At 41.8% G+C, this 25,554-nt stretch overlaps 1 protein-coding gene across 1 annotated transcript in view; it reads right to left on the reverse strand.

The window, feature by feature from the left end:
• Positions 1-22,269, reverse strand: part of LOC308114532 (myelin basic protein-like) — a 67,582-nt gene extending 45,313 nt beyond the window's left edge. The window contains exons 1-2 of the mRNA XM_080471474.1: positions 22,007-22,269; positions 4,783-4,841 (exon numbers count right to left, since the gene is read on the reverse strand). Coding sequence (XP_080327600.1) covers positions 4,783-4,827 — 45 coding nt within the window. The 5' untranslated portion in view covers positions 4,828-4,841; positions 22,007-22,269. The remainder of the gene's footprint in view (positions 1-4,782; positions 4,842-22,006) is intronic.
• Between the last annotated feature and the right edge of the window lie 3,285 nt (positions 22,270-25,554).

Genomic DNA, 25,554 nt, shown 5'->3' on the forward strand with positions numbered 1-25,554 from the left:
CCCCCATATTATCATCTGGGTTGGACGCCGTGAGCCAGAGCACACAGGCCGATCCTAAAGTGCCTGAAAACATTAACATATAAGAGTGCTTCAATGCTCTATACCCTCTCCTTTCTTCACCTCTCCTCCCACAGTCAGGGGTTCATCTCACCAACACACTCACAGCCTCTTCAAATATGATTACAGCTCCAACCGCAATGGCAAAAACTTATAACATCCACTATAATTTAGAAGGGGGAAAAAAAAGACGCTGCGACAAAAGAAGTTAAATGAGGCTAAGGTTACTTACACAATGCTTTTGAAATTCATTACCGTCCCAGTTTGGGCTCGAGTCTCCTCTACACTTAGCATGCAAGGGCATCGTCTGAACTGTAATTTGTGAGCCCACAGAGCAGGAAAATGCGCAAAAGAAGAAGAAGAAGACGAAGAAGAAGAAAAAAAAAAAAAACCTCTCCTGCGTATTCATTCGATTTAATTACAGCACTCTTCACACAGGCAGATATTTTCAGTTTGAACCAGCCCCGGCACTTTGCAGCAGCCACCTTGATTACAGGGCGATTCAGTGAAGTATGTTGAGAAGTGCCTGATAACTTTCTTAAAAACGGAAGAAAAGATGCAGGCCGTGAATGAATTCATTAGTTACAGCTCCTTTTGCTGCAAGTTCTTGAAATTTTGTTCTGTTTTCACTCAGGTTTTAAGTTCTTGGCACATTTCCCTGTTGAGTAAAATAAACTTTTCATTAAGGCTATTGGACAGGCCTAAAAGAGAAAAACGCTCAGAAAATATATCACCGTGTGTTCAGGTTCAACATCATCCTTGAAGTAGAAACTTTTCCTTCCAGCTGTTTTAAAACTGCAGTCGGGTCGAGGTCTGCTCTCTTGCCCCGACTGCTGGTGGCCGACAGTGTTTAACCAACATTTAATCATTAAACAGGCTTACTGCATTCATCGCTGGTATACAGCGTAGCATGAGCTCAGAGAAACCAATTCTGGTTGCAGTGGCGTCTCCAACGCCTCGCACACCTCGACCTTGTTAGCTTGTAGCTCGCCGCGACAGTCTGCCGGCTCGAACCCGAAGCTTAAATTTGCAGAATTACTGGCAAACTTTGTTCCAGGGAGATGGTGAACTACTTGACGGTGCACACAATCTCAACGCATAACTCCCAGGTGTGAAGAGACTGCTTCCCAATTCGTACTGTAGACTTAGTAGTATATATCAGCCATCATGGTGGAAAAAGCTTGTGAAATAATGCTAACTGAAAGTTATTCACTCATTTGGTGACAAACTGAAAAACGTTTTTATAAACCAGCTTTTCACGCTCACGTTATTTTATCTTAGCGTTATGAGCTACGCTTACTAAGGTCCTGTTTAGACGACAACGTTTTCAATTGAAAACAGTGTTTTGCGTTTTGAGTGTCGGTTTACACAATGGTGCTCAGAGCCATTGACAACGCAACTTTTTGAAAATGCTCCGACTCCATCTCAGTGTAGACGGCAGAAAATGCGACTTTTCTGAAATGCTGCTACTGCTCACCCACAATTCTCGGACTATTAAGCGAACCTGAATATAAACATATATACTGTATATATATGAATATATGTGATTCTGAGGAGCACGATTGGTTCACCATGGAGCGCAGCCATAGAGCGCAGCATGTCGAAGTTACATGATGCACTTGAACGCATCACACAGGGCTGTTAGCTGCTGGAGCTATACCGGACCACATAAAGCAGCACATGACGAGGTCAGGAAGACCGAAATTTCACTTTTAGTGCAATGGCGCTCACAACAGTGCAGAAACAGGCGGAAGTAGAATCTGGCAGCACGAAGTTGGATAACCCGTAAAAATCCAGAAATGAGTGGCACCATTGTAAAAGCCGTAGGGCTAGAAGCATTTGAATAAACTAGCGGCTTATAGTCTGGAATTTACAGTACTAATGTGTTTAGTTAACCGTTCTCTCCGTGCATGTGTGTGTAGTTTCACTACAAAAACAAACAACAGCACCCACTGGTGGCCCAAACATGAAAACTACTGTACATCGTTTTCAGTGGCTCTACCGTTTCTGTGTACAACAAACTGTGTACAAAACAATGCATCTTCGCTAAAAGCAGCGTACATTATTACATTAGGTACAACACTTGCTGTTTTATTGGAGGAGGCTAATTACAGTCAGGGATTAAACAAGATGGTTTTGGCCTGCTGACCGAACGCTTCACGGCCCTGCTGGAAACCCTTCTGCTCATGCAGCTGACGTGTAGCTAACACACGTCCTCTGCTCTAGAACTGTAATCCAGTTTACGGTTTGACCCATAGCGCCTGGCTGGTGTGTAATGAAGCATGCAATAAAACAGAAACGCTGGCCGTGAACCTCGGCGGTGAGGAAGGGCCGTGCCACGGTGAGATGAGATGCGTAGCTGGAGAGAGTTTTAATGTCAGGCTTGACGCGAAGCAGCATTTAATTCCTCTCACCAGTTCAAACGCACTGTTTCATGAAGTGCCGTCGAAGGCTGGGCTCCCGGTTTGAAGGGGTTGTTACGCGAGGACACGCCACAGCTGTGGACCCTTGTTGCGCTTCAGCTGTTGCTGTGGCAACACGGCTCATTCGAGAACAGAATGCTTAGGGCGGTCTGAAGCACGGACTGCCAAATATTAACTCGAGAAGAAATCCCAGCGTATTAGTCAATGGCTTTCATAAAAGTGAAGGCCAAAAGCAGCATGCTCCATTAATCCTTTAAAAACTGAAGCAATATTATAATATTATAAAAAACAGAAGTACAGTTATGACTTGGGATGGGTATGTTTCACATTTGAACCGATACCTGGTACTTCAACCGTACTAATTCTCTGTACTTTTGTGTGTGTTTATGTGGTAATAAATGTTCATTTGTTTGAATACAAAATGTAACTTTTTTTAAATTTAGCATTTATTTCTTAATATACAAACTTAAATATATCAAAATAACATCCAAGTTTTTGTGTTGTAACATCGCAGTTACTTTACCCTTAACTACCACTACGCAGTGTTTGTTCGTAATAATGCGAAAATTAAAACACAGCTCCGTGTACTCCTACTCCTTTTCCGCCTGGAAACATTGTGGGGAAAAAAAGAAGGACACATTGTGTGATGAGGCTCCATGAAAAGGAAATAAATTTAAAATTAATGCTCAATCTCTTCAACCCTGAGAAAAATCTTGAGCCTAACCAGGTGCTTCCTCAGACTAGAAGAATTCTAGCGGGCCTAATCTGCATCGCATTTTGAAAAGTGGAGCCTCTCAAGCATTTTCTCTCCACCATGCTTGTTCCGTTGTCTGAACTCGCTGCGACTGACGTCATTACGCTCGTGTGCGTGCAATGCTGCGTTCAAGTCTGGCTCGGACGATATTATAAAATGTGTGTACATCAGTGTGAAACAGTGATAACACAAAGTAATTCAAACAACCACGAAAAATGATGGAAGGAGTGGTGCGGTGGAACAAATATCATTGTAATCCACTGGTTTCCATGGTAACAATTGTGGCGTTGGCGGAGGTATGCGCTCTCCCGAGGGCCCGTTCTAGTTAACGGTTACATCTGGTTAAATGATGGGCTTAAGGGTCCGTGTGGAGTTTACATGTTCTCAAGTTTTCTCTGGTGGCTTTCACAATCCAGAAATCGGAGGCTGTAAATGGCTTGTAAGTAGAAGTGTGTGTGACTGGCTCCAGGTTGCAGCCTGCCTTCACGTGTTATGTTGTCGTGATGTTCTGGGTCGGATGTTATTGGCTCTTAATCAGAAATCTGCTGACTGCGCCGATCAGCTCGGGCGGTGTTTCCCTCACTTAACGCCGTTAGCGACACACCATAAGCCACCATGCAACGACTCCACCTTCGCAGCGTTTGCAACAAAGTGGCCAAAATGTTTCATTGAAATATTTCAAAGTGGAAAGATACTGTTTAGACTTTGTATCAAACTGGTTATATAGAACAAAGTGTCAGAGCGCCGTTCAATGTTTGATACAACGTCTAAAAAATGAACATGTAGCAGGTTACGAAGGGATTCAGTTAAGAGTGCTTTATCACACCTGTTGTTTGTAGCAGACTAAATGCCACAAGTTTGAGCTGAGAAGCCCCCTGTAGTCCGAGGAGCAACGCAGATGATTTTATGAATGCAGTTTTCCACAATACACAAGAACAGTAATGTGTATGCTGTGCTGAGTGAATGCCTTGTGAAAATTGCAATAAGAAGTACTTTGTAAAGAGTACGAAGGGCATGAGAAGATTTAAAAAAAAAATAGAATAAAATAAATATATTTTTTTTCCAGCTGCAGTTCCTTTCTAAAGTACATGGCAAAAGTGTAAAATAAGTCATATTGCAATTTGTAGGATCACTACAAAATCTGCTTGTAAACACAAATAGGTTGGCGTTTGATCAATAAATCAAATCCGAAATTTGACCTTCTCGAAAAATATTTCCTTTGCAAAGTATTTGTTATTTTCTACCTCAGTGTGTTGTTGCCTAAGTTTTTTAGTTTTTTTATCAAAGCTTCAACAGTGGAAAGTAAATACTAGGTGGTAACCATTAATCAGCAGGTGTCGCAGGCTGACAGCTCGTCAGTCCAAAGTCCTGCAGATAAAAGAACCCTGCGCTCTGATAAAAGTTCAAAGAAAGAAAAGGCTCCAACACATGCCTCATTCTCAGATTAGGACATGGCTCACACAGGCAATAGCGTTCATGGTCAAAACATTCCCGATATTCCTCGTGCAAACACAACAACGTGCAAAAAGTCCAGCGTTGGACGCTTACCATGCTGTCTGTGGGGGATTCTCTCTTTCCTAGATGCTGCCCCATGCTGCTGACAGGGACTGGAAGAAAAAGAGAGGAGAGAAGGAGTTTGCATCAGGAGAAGACTAGAAACGGCACATTGTGTGAGGATGGGAAGACGACATGTGCCTCCTTATCAGAGCTGCACGGTCTACCTAATGAGTCAGTGTGTGAAACTGTGGCTCTGCACACACGGAGAGAAACGATGGGATGTTCCCGGATCATTTCAAACTCATGTGGGCTTAAAGATCTGTAAAGGTCCTGATGTAAAGAACACAGGGACTGATAAGATGATTCCTGAATGTAGATTTCAAACTGCATTTTGTTTTAAAATCAGTAAAAAAAAAGAAAGAAAGAAAAAAAAAAAAAGACAATTCTTAGCAGGATTAGATTTTTTGTTAACGTAAAGGAGAAAACTGCTGCTGTTGCGATGTTTGCTCCAGAAAGATTCCACTGACGCCAACTTCCAACCTTGAGGAAGGAGGTTCATGGATGGGCCCGGCTGGAGGCGTTTATTGGCTGTGCTTGTTTCACTATCTAGTTTTTACAATGTTTTTCCAGCTTAAGTAGTGCTTGGATGCTGTATCGTCTTTAAACGAAGCTCAGATTTACACGGCGACGGTAAACAGGTGCAGGTTGTAAAAACCACAATCACAAAATTCAACATGTCAATTGATCTGCACTTCGACCATTACTAGAAAGCTTGAAATGTTGTCAGCTCTGGGAGCGAAGGCGTGGCGAGTGAGCAACAGACGGCCATTAAAAAGCCTTGTGTGATTTAAGAGACACTCTTCAAGTACTTCTACTTTGGATTTCTATGCCATTAGCAACTTGATTGTCGGACAGACATTGAACCCTGTGCATTCCCTGACTTCGCACCTACACGTAGACAATATTTATATACATTCATTGTAAAGATTTCAATGGAGGAAAGTCATGCCCTGCTCGGCCCTGACTTGAACCCACAGCTTCCCCGCTATGGGATGAGAGTGCTCACCACTGCACCAGTACAGCCTGCTGCCAATGACCAGCTCCCCCATTAGTCTCCAGATTTCTGAGTATGATCCAGCTCTTTGCGTTTGATAATACATTTTACTTTTATATGCACGAGCCACAGATTAGTCTCATAATCTGAGGCTGCGTTATCTCACTGCAACTGCTCCGGTCTCTCAAACTACAAAGTACAAAGTGAAGGTTCTTTATCATACAATGCCGCTTAATTACCGCCTCTGATTGATTCACTAGATTAAAATAGGCCGTCAGACTTGCCGAGGTAATTTGGCTGCACTCAACGGCCACCCTGCAGAAGTTTCGTCGTGCCACAAGATATATATATATATATATATATATATATACACACACCTTTGACATCAGTGACAAGGATAAGCTGTCTGGACCTTTTGAAATATGTCCTGGTTTCCAGAAGGACATTGGAGAGAAAACGTGTTCTGATCTTCACAGAAACACAATGTGGTTAACCTAACACTAAACAAACACTTCTAATATTCTGTAATGAACACAGGCATCATTCACCGGGAGAGAATGAGGGTCGGCCCCCGGCTGTGTGGAGAACCCCTCGGCCAGGCTTTGACTTGTTCCGTCAAAAGCAAGTTAAAGTGGAGAGAGAGAGACATTATATGGGGTTGCATTGCTGCTGAATTAACTCCCATAAAAAATGATTCAGGATTCCTACGGGGTAATGTTAAGAGTGGCTACAAGTCGGTGAGGCTTCACCAGAGAAGTAAATCTACAACAGAATAGATTTAAACTGTGAAAATCTACGTTTTGGATCGTCAAAACCCAGATCTGAAGCCTTCCCGGTGGCTGTGTACTTTGTTAGAGACAGCAACAGCAGACGAATAAAGAATATCTAAGAATATTCCTGAGCTGTTGGCCAGTTACAGTATCTCCCCGGAGTTACTTTCTCCTGTCACCAGGACAATTAATGTTTAATAACCATCCCAGTAATAACATCAGAATCGTTTGTCCAGTAAAATATGCAGCAAATTGTGTTTATCTGTAAAACTGTGCAGTAGTGTTGTGGATGACTCTCTGGTCTCATTTCTCTAGAGTTTGCATGTTCTCCCTGTGTATGTTTGGGTTTTCTCTAAAAACATGAGCCCATCATTAGTAAGTGAAATGAAATACCCCCGTTAGTCCTGCTTTCACTTGTCAGCTATAATAACGCCTCCCACAGCAGCACAATGTTGAACTAAGCAGAATAGAGTAAGGCTGCACTAAAGGTTGTCATTGTAATATTAACATGGAAAATACTGTAAATATTGTCAATTACTGACTGAAGTGCAAGAAATTCTTTCTCCAGTTAGTTTCTACAAATATGGTGGAGAAAGCTACGCAAAAGCAACAAAGTCAACAAATTGCCCTGCTTCTGAAACTGGTTGAAATTACAGTTGAACAAGTCATTAAGAAAAGAAATAAAAGAGGTTTGAGTTACAGCTTGTGTAAATTTGCTGCAAGAGAAAAAGCACTGTTCTTAAAACACAATGACGTTAGATCAGATTAGATAAAAGTAATATGTCAGATCATTTTTTTGCGCATCATTGCAATATTCAACAACATTATCAGATGCTTAAAGGTCCCACGTTATACAATTCCACACAGGTGGCAGAAGTCAGACTACATCGTATTCAAAGTGTATTTCCCCAAACTCAGCCTTGGTCCTGAATGTCAGTCTAAAACTCCCTCTAAGTGAGCTCAACTGAGAACAGGACGTTTCTGTGCCTGTACCTTTAAATGCTAATGAGCTGTGTCTTTTTTTCAACAGCATGACCAAGGAGAAAAAAAAATGGCGCCCGCTCGTATTTCCAGAAGGCAGAGCTCATCTGCCTGAGGGATCGGTCAAAGTGATTATCCACTACCAGAGGCAGTGGTTATTTCTCCAGTTGGCATCATAAATGGAAAATCTCTGATTGGCCTGTATGAGCACACTTTAGCTAAAAGGTGGAGCAACAAGTGAGGGAGACAACAGACTTTCTTCACTGCTGGGGCCTCGTACACAGGCTACGCTATGGAGACACGTTACTGCTAGAAAACCATTAGAAAGTGAACTTTGCATGATATGAGACCTTTAAGTCATATCAGTATATCATGCAGCCCTGGTATGTATGTACGTGTGGACGGATGGCTGTTACGTCACTTTTGTTTTGGATAAATCAACAAACAGCCTTGCCTCCAAGGCGTTGAACCCAAAATACGTCCGTTTGTGTTTTGGTGTTATGATTGTTCACCTCGGTCCTTCCTTTTCATACCAAAAACAGCCGGTTTAACCTTTGTTTAGTGATTTGTCGCTCAGTCGGGACGAGGGGATTGTGAATTCCAGGAGCGTCGTCTCTGGGATCCCGAGGCAAATCGAGACATTTTGAACAGGTACTGACAGTTCGAACATGAACGTTTCACATCGTGTCCGGACGAATGTTGAAAAATTGAGTGTGACAGCCATAATGTCTGTACTTATGACTGGATCACATTTGTTATGACTGATTCATGGGGGAAACTAGACAAGGACCCATATACTTCGAACACAATGGCGACAATAGCAGGTATCTGAGTGACTCGGACACAAAAAAAAATAAAAAATAAGAAAAAGGTGCATGAATGTGCTCAGATGGAAACTGTCTTTAGGAGAGCAGGGCTGGGAAGGCTCAGTTCTTTCTTTCTCGAGGAAGCGAGAAACAACACAAAACCCCACCAAGTGCGAGGAGATAAAGATTCTCATGGGAGCAAACGCAAACCTTCACTCACCGATACATGTGAAGGTTGAGTTAAGGTGTGAAATGAGGAGAACCAGGAGAACCGAATGTGGCATTATCAGCCTGCACTCACAGAAAAAAAACTAAACTAAGATTTTTCTCCCTCTCAAGAAGCATTCAACTTCACTTTGACATAATCACCGCGCGCATTTCTTCGCTTCTAGGCAAGTTCTGCAGTCATCAGACGAGGCTTTCATCCTCCAGGACATTCCTTTTCTTTTCATGTTATGCGGCGCAGAAGCTGTGGAGAATGTTTTCACTCCATTAGCGTTCATAATGTAGGGAAAAAAATAAAAAATAAAAAGTGTGAGGCAAAGCTTTGTATTGATGGTCTAGTGAAAGTCCTGACTGAGGCGGAAACCGCTTCTGACTTTATGATTGGAACCATGGAGGCGGGGAAAGTCGCCAAACAATGAAAAACCAAACGTTTCATTTCAAGAACGTGTCGGCTTTAATGTTTCATCCTGACCGGAGGAGATCGGAATGTGCCAACGACGCCTTTAAACAATCAGAAGAACAGAAATAAGACATGAAGTCATGACTGAATATTTGTGCCAACACACACTCGTGGATGATTAAACATTTCATCTGCTCGGTGTAGCAGTCCAGTCAGTTTACACTTTGTTTTGTGTGTTTTCTGTACTGAACTCACAGCAAAACATAGATTTATCAACGAGCCGATCTTGATGAAGAATTAGTTTCTGCAACAGAGCGGAGTGTGGTCTAATCTTAGTCAACAAGAACTGATCATTTGGGTAGATCTCCATCTGTGGGAAAATTAATGAATGCAAATAGAGGGATTCCTTTCAGTGCCGCTCAACAGGGAAATCCAAAACATACCGAACAGCGTTGGGATGTGAACAGATTAGAAGATATTGACTCAACCGATGATGTTAGTAATCAAACAAATGCAAAATCTTCTGAATTTAATTGACAAAAGTTGCAGAGCTGCTGGCAGCAAATAGAACCGCGACGACTTTCTGATGACTAGGATAGTTTAGGTTTTTTTTTTAAGTTTAATGCATTTAATTTAAGAAAATTATCTCATTTATACGACACAAAAGATTCAGAACGCATGATTGTGAATTTTTATCAAAATGCTGATATTTTCTCACTCCTTTCCCCACTTTTGATTTTTGATGTGCATATCTGTTTTAGAACTTAAGTCTCGCGTGTTGTAGAATTATTATATATGCTCTTTTCTTAGAGGTTTGATTAAGTACACCACGCATAAACATTTATTATATATTACTTTTCAGGATTGACACAAATACGGTCGTGCTTTTTAACTGCCAGTTGTGTTTCTGTCCATATTCACCCGTTTTCTTCAAGGCTTAGTAAAGGTCAAAGGTCACAATGGGAGTATGGAGAATAAAGAAATCAATAAAGAATAAAGAAATCAAACAACCTCGCAACTTCTTCGATTTTCATTTTCTGCCTGTCTTTTTCTGGATTGTCTCCATGATGAGATGAATAGCTTTTGAATCACCGTCTCTCTTGAATAGAATGAAGAGGAAGACATCGTCACGACTCTATTCATTCTTTTCTGTTCAACATGCGGGACTGCGTCGGGCCCTCTGCCTCAGTCCTCGGGGAGGCGCAGGTGTAATTAACATTGTTTATCACAGTAAACAAATCGAAGAAACTCCTTGAGGAATCCGTCAAACAATGAATTCTCTCCCAAGAGCTGAAAAAAACAACAACAAAAAAAACCAAAAACATTTATCTGAACTTGTCTTTTTAATCAGTCTTCTAAAGTGATGAGTTTATCCTGATGTCACAGTGCCAGAGTTGAATCAAGAAGTTATCCTGTAAATGAACAGCTTTTGGTGTCATTCAGCTCATTTAATGAACTCAAAGGGTTTTTTTTAGCGACCATCAAGCAGCAAGAACAGTAAAAAAAAAAAAAAAAAAAAAAACCCACAGTGAAACGACGGCTAAATCATTGCCATAATAATTGACTTCCTTTAAAAATATACAATTCAAAGACATTATCTTGCTTGTGGGGATTTCTTTTCAGTCCCATAAAGAAAAATTGAGGCTATAACTCAATGAAATGGACAATTTCCATCCGTACACTCGCTGAGATTAAGTGTAGGTTGCAGATTTCTTTCATAAGCTTATCGCCACACATTTACGAAAGTGATCACTGAATTGGGTTTCAGTTCCTGGTCAATCGTCTTCACAGAAGAGCCTTTTTTTATAGCGTAACCTTATGTCATCCAACAAATCTGCATAGAAGCCATTTGTGGCTGCAGCTAAACAGTCGCACTCCCAAAAACAAAAAAAAGATATAGGTTTAAAAACCCTCACCGCCACAAACGAACACAATCATACTGCCCGAGGCCGCTGCGTTCAGTTTAGCCTAAAAACCGTCTAGTGACGGTCTAAACTCTGTTTTTTTTTTTTTTGCTCGATGTGGTTAGACAGCTCCGGGAATGTATGAGGCAAAAAAAAAGAAAAAGTGAGGCATTGCAGCCCGTTTCCCTCGCAGATGTTACACAATTGAAGCCGAGATCCTGCAAGGACTTGCAAGAAAATACCGTTGCATAACAGAGTGTGAGAGCGGCAGAGAGCGAGAGAGAGAGAGAGACAGAGAGAGACAGAGAGAGACACAGTGGGGGGGGGGACTGGATTGCAAATAAAATTCAGTGGTACAACATATTTGTTTCCGCTTCCATGTTGATTTCAAAATAAACATTTTGATGTGAGAAAGTGGCAACTAAAATCACTTTTTCAAAGTTTAACCCCCATAAGTTAAATATTTCATTATGAAGGGGAAAAAGTCCATTACCACTCAAAGCCGAGGATGCACCATGAACGAGCAATTATATCTGTCTGAGCTGTCCATTACCAGCAGCGATTTCAAATCCTCATAAGCTGCTAATGGTTTTCCAGGGCTTCGGAGCGGATGAGGAAAAGAGCTCATTAGTTTGTTAGAAAAAATAAAAATAAAAAATAAAAAATGCCCGCATTTAACAAAAACAAAAATACTGATTTCATTCCACTTTGTGATCATTCCAGGGATCAGTTTTCATACCTGCAGAGCGCATAGAGGCACTGTAATGGGGATTTTTGACTCAGCTACCTTTTGTGAGAAGGAAGAAAAAAAAAAGATTATCCATTGATTCTTTTTTTAATTAACAACATACCGACTTGTGTGAAAGAAAAATTATATACCCTTATTATAAGACAAATCTGTCTGCCAGGATCCATTGTGCTTTGTCTAAAGGCTTTGTCCTCTTCAGCAGCCACGAAGCAATGAAACGCCTCGGGAACAATTCCGTTCGTCGGCGCGATGCTGACTTTGTCAACCTGAGACAGAACTATGTTCTGAACAAAGCAGAACTGTGTGAGTTAATTCACAGAGTCTGCGCCGTCTGGACGAGACTTCCTCAAACAAATGGGTGAGCGAGCATGACTTTAGCGGGACTGTGACTCACCGAGACGACTGAGGCGAGGAGGAAACAACGAGGAGCATTTCTGGATTTGGAATGAGACGTTGCTGACAAACGGCGGTGAAAAGGGGAGGGGGGATGGTTGCTTGAACTTCTCTGTTGAGTTCAAAAGGTGGTTTGTCGACAAGAATGTCAACCAACAGGGAAAGAAACGCTAAATAATGCTGGTTGACCTTCATATATCAAATACAGTTTGCTTGCTGACGGACGTAAAAGTAATGTGGCATTATAAGACGATCATAAAGTCGGAGTCACACTGCACTTCCCCCAAGAACTCAGACTCACACTTTAGTAGTGATTTAAAGTTTTTCAACGATTGGAACCGCTCCAATCGATCCATACGAAAACAATTGGTCTGCATATTGCAATGTGATTTATCGCCATCAGGATAACATGCGGAAATTCAAACGTTCACTTAAATGCCATCTAATTAAAGAAAACTACAATTAACAATGATTATTTCATGAAGTTTGTGCAATTACCTAATTTAAAGCACATTTTTGATCAATTGAAAGTTGTAAATATTTCAGACAGAGCAGAAGAAAGTAGCACAAAAGTCAAACAATCACCTAAAATAAAGTCAGCACGCCAGAGGGGACAGAAAAACTGCAGCTGGTGTAAATTAGGGCAAGAGAAAGAGCACTGGTACTCGGGTGTCACAACATTATCACGTGTGAAATATACAGTACGTCTAATATCAAGCGGTCCTCATATAGACTGCAACGGTGACTCTTGTGGTTTTTCTCTAATATGATCTCTTATATAGTAACTTCCTCTTTAATACATTTACAATAAATCCCTTTCTTAACGTGTGTGGAGGAATCATCCCTCCATTTATTTATTACAACTACTATTTTTCTTAATCAAATTAAATTTATTTCTACATTTTAAACAGAAAGATTTTAATGTGCGGTTTAGTGTGTTTGTTCTATAAGATTGATAGATTTTGCAGTTCTTTCCGGGTATCAAGTTGGGCTGTATAACAAACTGCGTATTCATCTTTACTGTGATGTTAACGTTCATGTTCTGCAAATTCAAAACAATACCATTTTGAACATATAAAACAAAAATGAAAGCAATCCCATTTAAATCATAATACTTGTGCAATTATGGAATCCAAAAAATGGAATCTATCGACAGAGAAAGAGCACTTTTTTTGTGTAAATAAATCGCAAAGCACAAATACATTGACATGTCCATAAGTCTATTTTTTTCTGATACTACAGTGTACTAAGCGCCGAGCTTTCCGATGTTTGAAACGCCGTCCTTGTTCTCTAAACCTCTGTATCCTTTTCATTTGGTCAAATATAACCATAAAAAGAAGGGAAAGTCGTCAACATTTTCACAAATTCACTCCGAAGAGCCACTTTTAGTCATACTGTAGTTGTACTTCAGATCCAATACACACAACACAATTACTTTAATCACAGTGCAAATCAAATATGTCACTGTGAAAATAAAAAGCCTTAGAAGAGTTTGTTGGTCAATATTAATTGACTGAAAGGTTGAAAAGCTGGAGGGAAATATTCAGCAATATAAGCACTGATAAGGAAGCCCCTGAGAAAACTTAAGGGTCAAACTCGTAACTTTCACATAAGACTGGGTTCTTAAAGTTTATGTTGACGCTCTCGGCTCTACCCCGCAGCCGTTTATCCAAGATAAAAATGGCACTAAACACAAAAATAAGGTATATTCCCCCCCCCCCACGGTGAGTCATGTTGACACGTCAGAATGTTCTCACACTGTTTTCCCACATACATACAGCAGGAAAAAAAAAAAAAACACACAAAAAAAGACAACAACTCACAATAATCTTTTGGGAATCTGTACTCCATGCTGAGGAGAGTTTAGCATTTCGTAGGCGTTGGGGGATTTAGGAGGCTTTTAGGTCAGTGGTTTCACAAACATAGAGGTCATCCAAGCGCTGAACATGGAGCAGATTGAAACTGGGGGGGAAAAAAAAAAAAAAAAGCAGTGTGGACGGCCAAAGTTGTATCATATTAGTGTAGATTTAAACATCCTGTCTGGTCATCAAGCAGCAGCTTTACTGCTGTTCTTGTAAAGTTCATTTATAGGCCAGTTGGACGTCGCTTTGAAAGCTTTTATCTCCATCTCGGGTTCTGATTCGTCTTTCTGCTGAGAATATAAACAACACAAGACTGAGCAACCTTCTTGTTATCTCTACCTTCTGGCGGCCGTGGCTCAGCCGGTAGAGTAGCTCATCTCTCAATCAGAAGGTTGCGGGTTCGATTCCACTATTCGAGTCCACATGTCAAAGTGTCCTTGTGCAAGACATTAAAACCCCAAATCTGCTCTCAATGGATGGACGGGGTGCCTTTTTACAGTTCTTAAGCTTTTTCAACTGAGCTTCCAGAAGTACAATCTTCAGCCGTTCCTTCCACCACTGAACTGATCTCGGATCTATGGCCGTAGACGCATCCATCGTCATCACGCCGCTTCGCAGGAAAGATTCACGGACCGGAAGGGGGCGGAGGCCATGATAGACTACATTTCGAGTGAAAACGCATCGGGTTTTCCTTTTTCATTTCAGAAAAGTTTCACGTTTGCACCGCAAGCTTTTGAAAATGATGTCCGATGTAGCATGTGAGGCCATGCCAGATTTTGTAATGAAACCACAGATACACACGCGGGCAGAGAACAGTAGACAATAAACAATAACAATAGCGAGGACACGGACGTCCGTATGGACGTACAACCAAGTTGGACTGCCATTCCAGGTGACTCAACTATAAAACCACCAAGTCCCTGGAGAATATGAACTGGGAGTCATGACACTCTGGGAGCCGCCATTGTTGTTATTGTCCATCTACTCTCATTTGTGCAGAAGAACTATTCATTAGAACCGTGGTGCACATGCACAGTAGGAGCGTTTCAAAGAACGTGCTTTTCCAGTGGTTCCCAGCACTATTGTCACGCAAACAGAAACCCAAAACGCAAAAAAATCTTTGTTTCAACTTGATGTCGTGTAAATGGGCCCTGCAACTGTAATAGTAAGAACCCCACCTCCTCTACATAATTCATCAATGACTCTGTTTAGTACTCAAGTATTTGTTTATCCTTCGAGTGCTTGTCATCTGCACTTTAACCTAACCGACTGTCAAATCTGATTTAGGCCCTGTTTACACAGACTACGTTTCATGTGACAACACCTAATCCTTTAAAAATAAAAAAGGTAGTGTGTTTACACTGCAGCAGCGGACAGAGACAATGTTAGTATGCCGGGCCACAGGAGGGCGCTGTTGCTTGATTTTGTTATGAAACTACACAGACGTGTGTGAAGACAACTATACACTATAAACGTGAAGAAAATGGAGAGCACTCAATCGGATGCTATCAGGGGAGAGTCTCAAATATAAACCTACTGATCTGGACGATAAAACTAGAACATAGACCGTGAGTCTTTCCACTACGCGGCCGCCATGTTTGTTTTCCAACTGGATGAGCAGGAGGGAGGGGGAGAGATGAGCGTGCGCAGTTACAGGCTCTGTAGCTTCCATCAGTCTCTGTAGGAGGGAATAGCGGTCGTAAAAGAATCTTTCCACCTTGGGAGCCGGATTAAAAACTTTGCAGATACGGTGCATCCACACACTGGTGTCGCGTAAACTGACCCCCCAAGAGTGAAGAAAGTTTTGCGGATACACTCGAATTTGTTGTAAACGGGGCCTTATTGTGTAGCGACAACACCCGGCACCTGAGTGCCAACAGTCTCATGATTATTGAAAACATCTTTACGCCTCTCACAACGACATAATGTTTCACACTTTGGACCGACCACTCACTGCTCCCTCCTGCAGTCTGTGTATACGGTACGTGTGTGCGTGAGCATATACACACCCACAGTCATCCTGGACTGTGAAGTCTCCAGCCTCCATTAGAGGCACTTTGGCAACAAAACAGTGTTTGCAGAGAGTCTATAGGGTCTTCATGTTGTTACCACGCTGATGGCAGCTTAGACGGACGATGTGCCGTCGTGTCAATATCTGTCATTGTAACTTCAAATGTGTGGTCACGGGTTTGTGGGCGACACCCTGCAATCATTTCCTGACACGGCCAAACATTCACTGCACTGAAATCGTTAATGTAGGCCAAAATCAAAATACAGAGGAACATGGTGGAATGATGACAAAGGCAAGAGAAAAACAACAAGCTGACAGATTGTTCTGGAGGTGAAACGCGAAGCTTAACATTTGTCGGATTCTTAAACATAGTGCACCTTGGTAGAGCTGTGGCAGCAGACGCCTCGTTCACACGTCGGATCACACTTCACCACGACGTCATTGTTCTTGTGTATCTACAGTCAGTTTCATTAATGTATCTTCTTATGTGTCTTATCTGAACCTTTCATGTACTTACCAGAGGTACAGAGCTTTCATGCAATCCTCTGACAGAACATCAGGCTGAATGTTAGAATTCAGATATGGTCCTGTGTGGTGTTATGGGACACACTTGCTCAGACTTGCAGCCTTGGGGTGAAAGTGGCTCGCAATCATTGCAAAGACACACATTTTTTTTCAGATTTGTTGTTGTTCAGCAGAGACTCCCTACGTTCTTGTGGCCTGAATTAAACTCTGTCAAGATTAGACAGCTTAAAAGGAAAGTTGTTCTTTTGTTTTCTGAAGAGGTAGACGCTTCCAATTAACCACCTCCACCGGAATAACCAATACAAACCATCTTGTATGAGGTTAACTCGTACGGCAGAGCGTCTGCCTCCACCGCCTCGAGGTCGCATGTCCACCCCGTGTATGTCACAGCTCTGTGGTATTTCTCCACTGACAAACAGATAATATCTCTCCTCCGTGGACCAGAGCGCACAAACAAGCTGCACAAACCACACCACCAATTCTCTCCAACAAACCAACGATTGACAGTCACGCGAGGCCAATATCAATGAGGTGCTTAACTGAGCCTCTATGATGGCGGCACTGCGTATTTGATTTGATGAAAATAGTTAAAAAAAAAAAAAAAGAAGACATTTCCTTGTAGAACACGTGTTTGTCTGTCGCTTGCACACTTTAGCCTAACGTTTGTCGCTGTGCACGGGAGCCAGCAGGCTCTTGTTAACCCTTTAGCTGCCCTCAGTGATTGCACCGTGTTAACACGCCGCCGCGAGAGTCGATTACATAACCGATGCGGGGCATGTGTGTCCATGTGTGTGTTTGGAGGGCAGTTGAACGTGTGATAATTTGAGAAATAGGAATCCCGCGACCCCGCCGGTCTGCCAATGAAAGCACTCTGCTCCAGGCAAAAGATTCAAGGTCAAAGTTCGTTCCTCTGTTACTTAAGAGGGGGGGGGTTACTGTGCATCTGTCTGCACAGTAATGAGGGAATAGGAAGCCTGACATCCAGCCTGGTTAGTTTCACTCTCCTTACTTCCTGTTTCTCTCTCCTCGCCTGTCAGCTCACACTCTTTGTTTTTTTTTTCCTCCACGTGTTGTAAAGCTGCTATATAATCATCATAAATTAGGTAAGTTAGAGTGTTTCTGGAAGAAATCCAAAGAAAACATAGAAACTACCGCACATGCAGCAATCAGGGGCCTGGAGTACGTCTCAACACGCAACTGTTACCGCACATATACATGTTGTGCTATCCAATGTTTATCTTCTGCGCCACTTAAAGAGAAAACAAATGTGACCAATGGCAACTGTGACTCGGCCAATAACCCAGCAAAATTAACGACTGAGTGTAGATTCACTGTTTATTCAGGTCAAACCTTTTGCATTTATCATTTAGTTTGAGCACTAAGTGACCCACAGTACGTCCAGTAGATTACCTCAATGTTTCAGCGTCAAAACCGAGCGACTTAATCTGCTGAGACCCAAGTTAGTAATAAAAGATCTGATTTCATTCACCTTCTGACATCCTACCTGGAATATCAAGGTCTTGCTCTTTCAAAGTTAGCAGGGATTACTATTTGCATCATCATTTTTCCTGATTTAGCACAATTTTTATTTTTTTTTTAAATGCCTCAATGCACCAAATGTCATCATGTGCAATGTTATCACATCGATGTTCGGATCCATTTCATTCTACTTATAGGAGCAAATGAGGCTTACATGAATTTTTCAACCATTCTTGTGAATAAAGACTGAGCACAACAAAAAAAGACGCCAATCAGATTGCAGTTTTCCACAACATTGGCTCCAACAACCAGGTCGTAAGTTGTATTTGCAGCACTAACAAGAAGACGTTCTGATTTTCCCGTGTGTGACTAACAAAAAGAGATAATTGTGATTAGAAGCAGTTGTATTTAGAACAGTGATTTAAAGCTCAAACAATCCATCACAACTCAGAAAACGAACAGAAACACAAAGCTGGAATGACCAGATTCGGTTTTCTGCACGTCACGTCTGCGTGTTCTCAACACATCATCGAGCCTGGGGGAACCAAGTACACCCTGAGACGGCCTTCAGACTTTACCGACAGCTGGCAACCTCCACTAAACCAATGACGCCCTGTGAGTGCGCCGAACAACAGAATCGACACATTGATGACTCTTCCTTGATCATAACAGGAACAGGAGTTCTGGAGACCAATCAGCCGTCAGCAGATCCCACAGAGACATCAGCTGCTTTTCTGCCTTCTACCTTCAAGTAATTCACCAGATGACGCGTCGGTCTGTCGGCGCTTCGACTCTGACATCACATCGATCAGCACATGCGCCGATGCTGTTTTGCAGGTGGAGTGTGTTCAGATGACGCAGATATTGAGCTGGTGTCGGGGCTGAGCGGCTTCCTTAGAAGGGCAAAGGCAGCTGTGGAGGAACAACATTGCTCCCCCCGGGGGGGGGGGGGGGGGGGGGGGGGGGGGGGAGACGTTGTGTATGTGCATCGTTTGGTTCATTCAAGCAGATACTTGTTTTGCTTTGTTGCCTTCACCTTGTGTTGCTCCCAGGGGTGTCCCACTGAGATAGCTTTTTTTTTTTAGGGGGGGGGGGGGGGGGGGGGGGGGGGGTTTAGATGCATACCAACAAGCTCCTGGGGTTTGTTTTTGTTAATAAGCTAAGCCAATGGCTGAGCCATCATAACCACTACATTTCAACTATAAAGTTTTTCTTTCTTGTGGCACAAAGTATACGTGATGAAAAAGTCTCTATTTCCACAAAACCAACCAATTACTAAATCATCAACATGATGTCAAATTTAATGAAACTTTTTGATGCAAAATACAGTGAAATGTCAAAAATAAACAAAACAAAAAACTCTCCTATAACTCACAGCATGGCTTTGAGGCTCGTTTCAAAGCAACGAGGCAGTTATCCTTTATTCCAACTTTTTTTTTTTAATTAAGATTATTTCATTTTCTATATTATCTTTTTTAATTATTAACTTTTTTTATTCCAATTTTATCGAGCTCTTTTATTCCAAAATCACCCATATCTCAGCTCGGGTCTCAGTGTTGTGTTGGCTACTCTTAAGAAATTTGTTTTGAAATATAAAATAAAATCGATGTATTCTTTTTAACGTTTTACAATGTGCTTGGTGGTTTTGCCCAATTGGAGCCTCTTTGCGTGTCGGTTTTGGCCCACGGGCCTTATGTGTGACACCACTGCCCTACATATGCCCTCGCAGCTCTGCTGCTCATCCCACAAATGCATGTTCCTCATGCATGTGACACAATTTAAAATGAAAATTTCCCTCTTTTGTTAACGCGCTGTTATCTCTGAGACATTCTTGCAGGTTTTGACGACACCGTCACTGGTTTTCCCCCTCGTGCCAGGAGCGACGCCTTGGAAAAAAAAAAAACTCCCCAACAAAAGCTCTTGCATCACAGAGCAAGAGGTGTTTGTACGGCAGGTAATGTGACTCAACCTGTCTGCCAAGGACGAGGAGAGGAAGCAACAAACAAGAGGAAGTCTGTGATGCTACGAGAACGGAAGTCGCCCCCCCAAAAAAAAGAAGAAAAAAAAGCTCTGCTAATCACCTGTAGATGCAGCATGCATGTGTGCAAACACTAAACTTTTCCCTGCAGAACCGCACTCGGGGAGGGGGGGGGCTCTCGCGGGTTTTAGTCCAACGTGTTCATTAAAACAAAGGAATGCTGCGAAAGACACGTGACCGCGTGAGCAAACCTCTTTGCATTTTTCTTTTTTTCCAGGAAAAGGAATGCAATGCTGTGGCCTCCCTGGCTTGGGTAGTCGCGGGCAAATGTGAGTTTTCAACTCGATATAACAAAAACATTGAGCTACACACTCTGGTATCTTCACTTACAAATGTGTACGCGGTGATTCATGAATTCCAGTAATTCCATAGATTTCTACTTGAATCAAAAACTCACCGGCAGTACTGTTGTATTGATGTCTCACTGCTTAACATGCGAAGTGGCATCATTCATGCATGACCTCGCAGGACAATCTACAATGTATCTACATAAAAAAAAAGTCCATCTCAAGCAAAGCCAGAGGCGATCTTGCACTGAAGCTGGAGGACACAGAGGGCGGTGGGCTTTGGTAAATCAGTGCAGTTCAGACATAAACACCCACTCATGTGCAAGTGCTTTATTTATAGAATATTCATAGCAGCAACAGCGAGTGAGCTTGTCAGCACAGCGTTGAGCTCCGATCACTATATATCAAACTAATTAACCAAGTGGTGAAAAATAACATACAGTTCCAGGGTTTTCTGTGCTCAGCTGTTCAGCTGCACTGTGGTCATGAACAGCTGTTTTGTTCGTACAGGCCAACAGAGGCTGTGTGGTTTCTCTTACAGGCCTTCAGTGTTTTGTTTTGTTTTTTAAAGTGAAGCTGGGTAACAAGTGGCGCTGGCGGCAGACAAGTCCATGCTTAGCATCCAGAGTGATGTAATACTTCATTTCCTCCAAGCCATACATTGTATGTTCTCCTACTCTCAATGCAACACACTGTCAGTGTGAAACAGCATTTTGTTTCAGTCAGAGCTGCTAAAAACAACATGGCTGGTCTTGATTTAAAGTTGAAAAATGAACAAAGCCTTAATGACTGATTTTCTTTTTAATGTCAACATGATGCTGATGCAGAGACACATGAGGTAACTGCCACATGTATTGACAAAGCCTGTTGGTCAATACATGTGGTTACCTCATGTGTCTCATTGCTCATTTAATCAAAAATATTATGGAGTGTTGTGTCAATATTGACACTTTCCCGTCTTTATCCTACGCGTTTAGGGTGCTCGCAGAACCCCAACAGAAAATCGTCAAATTTAAAAGTACATCACTTTTCTGCAATTGGGATTACTTCCAGTAACCCAATTTATAACTTTCCTGAGTCATTTTACTATTTACACAAATTCGGCATATGTCTCTTCCAAGTATTGGATTGTAAATTCAATGTAGTTCAACTCAACAGTGGCTTAATTCGGTCCACTTCACGCAAAACATGCTGACGCTTCAGACAGAAAACAGAGCGAAATTATTGAAAACATCCTCAATTATCTCTAAATAAAACCCAGCTTGTCAATGTGCATGCGAACCGGATTGAAGAAGGCCATCTCGTAATTAACTATCATAATTCATTTCCCTTATAAAATGCGTGTTTTGCCGCTTTCAAGTGACAAAGCGTTAAATTAGCAGATACGCTAAGGGAGTCCGCAGCGCGGTGGGAGCAGGCAGCCGGGTCGGGTGGTGGTGGCGGCAGAAGGGGGGGACTGGCGGTGTGGGGTGGGGGTGAGACGCTGTCAAAGCACATGACAAACGTGACGGAACAAACTCGGCGACAGCGAAGCTTCAAACAACACTTTTTCTCCGTATAATCGGAGGAGCGTGTTACTAAAGCGTCTCTTACGCACTGTAAACAAGTCGACGTGGAGAACGTGTTTACTCCCACTACGCGCAACCTGCCCTCAGAATAAAGCGCAGAGGGGGGAGGAAATTAAAAGAAATTTGAAAAAAAAAAACACACGTTCACAGCGTGTGTGTCTTCACACACTTTTAAGTTGCATGATTGTTTGTGTATTTTAATCCAGCTCGGGAGGCGCACGTACCCGGTTAGTCTGTGGCAAATGCATCCACAGCAGCGCAGCCTTGGACTGGATGGAACCAACTGTCAGTCTTCCTCTGCCGGACGGTGGTCGTCAAACTGCGTCGACAACAAACGCCTTTTTTCCCCTTTATGGCGCTCCGTTTCTGTAATCACCAAAGCGTCTCGTTTAGGGGGGAATACGCACACACACACACACAGAGAAAAAGAAACGATAAGAGAGGAGAACGCGTGTCGGTGCTTCCTGATTTAGGTTACAGTGGTGGTGGTGTTGTTTGTAAGGGGTGGGGCGGAATGAAATGTGGGCTCAAAAAGCGCGTTGGTGCACGTCCCTGCATGATTACTGACTCCTGGATCGTTACGCAGAGCTCGGGGTGGGGGGGGGGGGGGCACGGTGCGGGGGTGGGTTTAATCAGCAGTCTGCTGCCTTGCTCAAGGGTAACCATAAGCTACACAGAGGTGCCTTTTCTACATTTTTGACAGGAAATGGTGGAGTGGTGTTTTAGCACTCCTGCCACACTGCAATAATAATAATAATAAAAACATCTGGTTCAAGTAATTTCTGTGTGGAATTTGCATGTTACCCCTGTGCAGCCAAAAAAACGTGTTTGCTGTGAATCAGTGACCATAAAGCTCGTTTATTTTAATGAATTCACTACCGACGTGACAAAAACGTACAACATACAAATACGAATATATATATATATATATATATATATATATATATTTACTAATTTGGCTTTGTGTACACACGTATTTACTCATGCATGCACACACATACACAGACACACACACAGCATATTTATATATAACATCGCATAATATGTAAATTCATTCAGTCAAAAATAAATAATCTATATCCAAGTAAACACACATGACAGATACAATGAACAAAAACACAAGCGGATGTCGAGGCGTTGGTCCACCGTGTTTTCTGAAGTCCACAGTCAACACACTCATCTACCAGGACATTTTACAGCACCTCATGCTCCCTTCTGCTGACAAGCTTTATGGAGCTGATGATTTCATTTTCCAGCAGGACTTGGTACCTTGGTACCTGCCCACACAGCCAAAGGTACCAAAAAGTGACCGTGGTGTTACTGTGCTTGATTGGCCAGCCACCTCCCCCGTTAACTGCTGTGGATCAAGTGGTTCATAGTATATTTGTAGATCTGATTCTGATGGAATCAGTGACTCACCAGCCGTGAACATCACCGCACGTCATTGGTTTGCACGTCATTCCACACCTGGATGTTATGTTCTTTTGTAATAAATCCATCAACACATGCAGAAAACGTTATGATATAAACACTGAGGCTCATTTAAACTGTCTCCCTTCATTGTATGGGCTCACTTAGTATTATCCTGGTCAGACTAGCTGGAACCAATCCCAGTGTTGCACCACACTCAGTATCAGGAGTACATAATCTCTGCGTGTGATCCAGATGGAGACGTCACAAAAATGTACTCTTTGTTGAAGAAACACATTAAAATTTAAAAGATTGAGAATAGCAGCACTCTGGGCTCTTCCATTGTTATTGTCGTTGATCTACTCATACTTGTCCAGAAAACCGTTCTTCATAAACAAACATAAAACTAGCAACTTTATATCTATCTAGGCCAAACCAATAAAAGTATTTCATAATACCAGGTCACGTACTAATAAATTAACCATATAAATAAATATAGACCAAAAAAAGGCAGCATTACCCAAAAAGATAGCATTTGTTTAGCATTTACCGAACAGCATGAAACAGATTCAATATGAATATTTGCAAATCAAATGTATACTTTTGTAGCAAGTACATTAGATACCAAATAAACTTATGACGATTGCGCTCAATTAGTTTCTTGTTCTGTTCCTCCTTTAGTTTTAGTTTCAGGACTTCAAATCAACATTTCCCTCTTTTAGTTTCAGTTCCAATCCCTCAGCAAAAAAAAGAAAAAAAAAAAAAAAAAGGATCCTTAGAAAGTAATTAAACTGTGAAATGGGAATAATTCTAGATAATTACAGATAATCTGCAGCAGGAAAAGTGACACCTGCCTGCCTTGACAAACGAGTCAGTTACAAAGGTCCTATTCAAACTCAAATGGTGGTGGGGGGGGGGGTATTTTTTCTGCATTTCACTCCCTTTAAGCCTGAAATTTCTCATTAGAAGAAAAAAAAAAGAAAAAAATACTTGCATGTTCTATTCCTCTAAATCTGCCACAGTCATTTCCTGACAGGAAAACAAGCAGACGGATTTATTGTACTACTGATAGCTTTGCCTTCGCATCAGTTCCAGCCTCCTGCTACCTGATATAACCTGCTAATAAATGGTGCTGAAGATGGATGGATGGACACTAAAAGAGGAGTGATATTTAAGTCACGAGCTTGTTATGAAAAAAAAATTATTGTCTTGGTGTCATCCTAATTACATTTTCAGGCGTTCTGCGTCAGCTTGCGGTCCTGTTCAGTTTTGCAATGCCAGTTTAAACCACTAGGTGGTGTATCGTGTTTCTCAAAGACACAGTAGAAGTAGTTCACAAATGTTACTAAAGCTTGTGTTACTAAATAGCGGCGTAATGTACCATTACAATGACCAACCTGAGAGAGAAAATAAAGAGGCAACTATAAACCAGGTTGAGGCAAAACTGTTGTGAAGTGAGGAAACACTGCTAACTAATGAAGAATAGAAGCAGGCTTTAAATTATATAAAATTGCCCTCTAGAGAGCTTTCTTTTCATATACGGTTTATTAGGCCCTGTTTACATGATGTTTGAGGTGAAAATGCATCATCTTTACATTTTCGTTTCAGAAAAGTTGTGGGTTGACACGGCAACGTTTGCAAAACAATGTCCACTGTGTACATGGACATTTGTATGGACACAAGTCGAAGTTGCATTGCTATTACTGGTGACTCTCAACTCTTAAACTACCAAGTCCCAGGAGAATATGGACTGGGAGTTATGACGCTGTGGAGGAAAACGTTGTTACTGTCCATCTACTCATGCATGTGCAGAAGAAGTCTTGACTTCTGCCGTGGTGCGAATTCACAATAGCAGCGCTTCTGAAAAAAATGCATTTTATCCTGACTTATCCAAGTGTTTTCAAAAAGTTCCACCTTGGGAGCCGCTCTCAAGAGGTTGCCTTTACAGTGGCTCAGACCACTGTTGTCATGCAAATGATCAATCAAAACACAATGAAAGTTTTCTGTTTTCACTTGAAAATGTTGTCATTTAAAACGGGCCTTGAATCTATAATGTATGCTGGATGGTACATTCTATTTAGTTGGACCGTGGGTTCAAATCCAGGCTGGGCCTTTCTGTATAGAGTCTACATGTTCTCCCTGTGCATGTTTTCTGTCCAGGTATTCAAGCTTCACTCTTAGTTAGCTGAGATACACATAATACAGTCGATAATCTCACAACTTATTTCACCATCTCACAGACTTCTACTTGTCAACATGCTGTCAAAAAAAATCACTTATATTATGAACACTGGTATTCAACTAAGGACTTTAACACTGTGCTATCAGAAAAAAATGTATAACTGCAGACTAGGGGTTCTAT

This window comes from Lipophrys pholis (genome assembly GCF_963383615.2).
Source record: "Lipophrys pholis genome assembly, chromosome: 9".
In the NCBI taxonomy this organism is placed as follows: Eukaryota; Metazoa; Chordata; class Actinopteri; order Blenniiformes; family Blenniidae; genus Lipophrys; species Lipophrys pholis.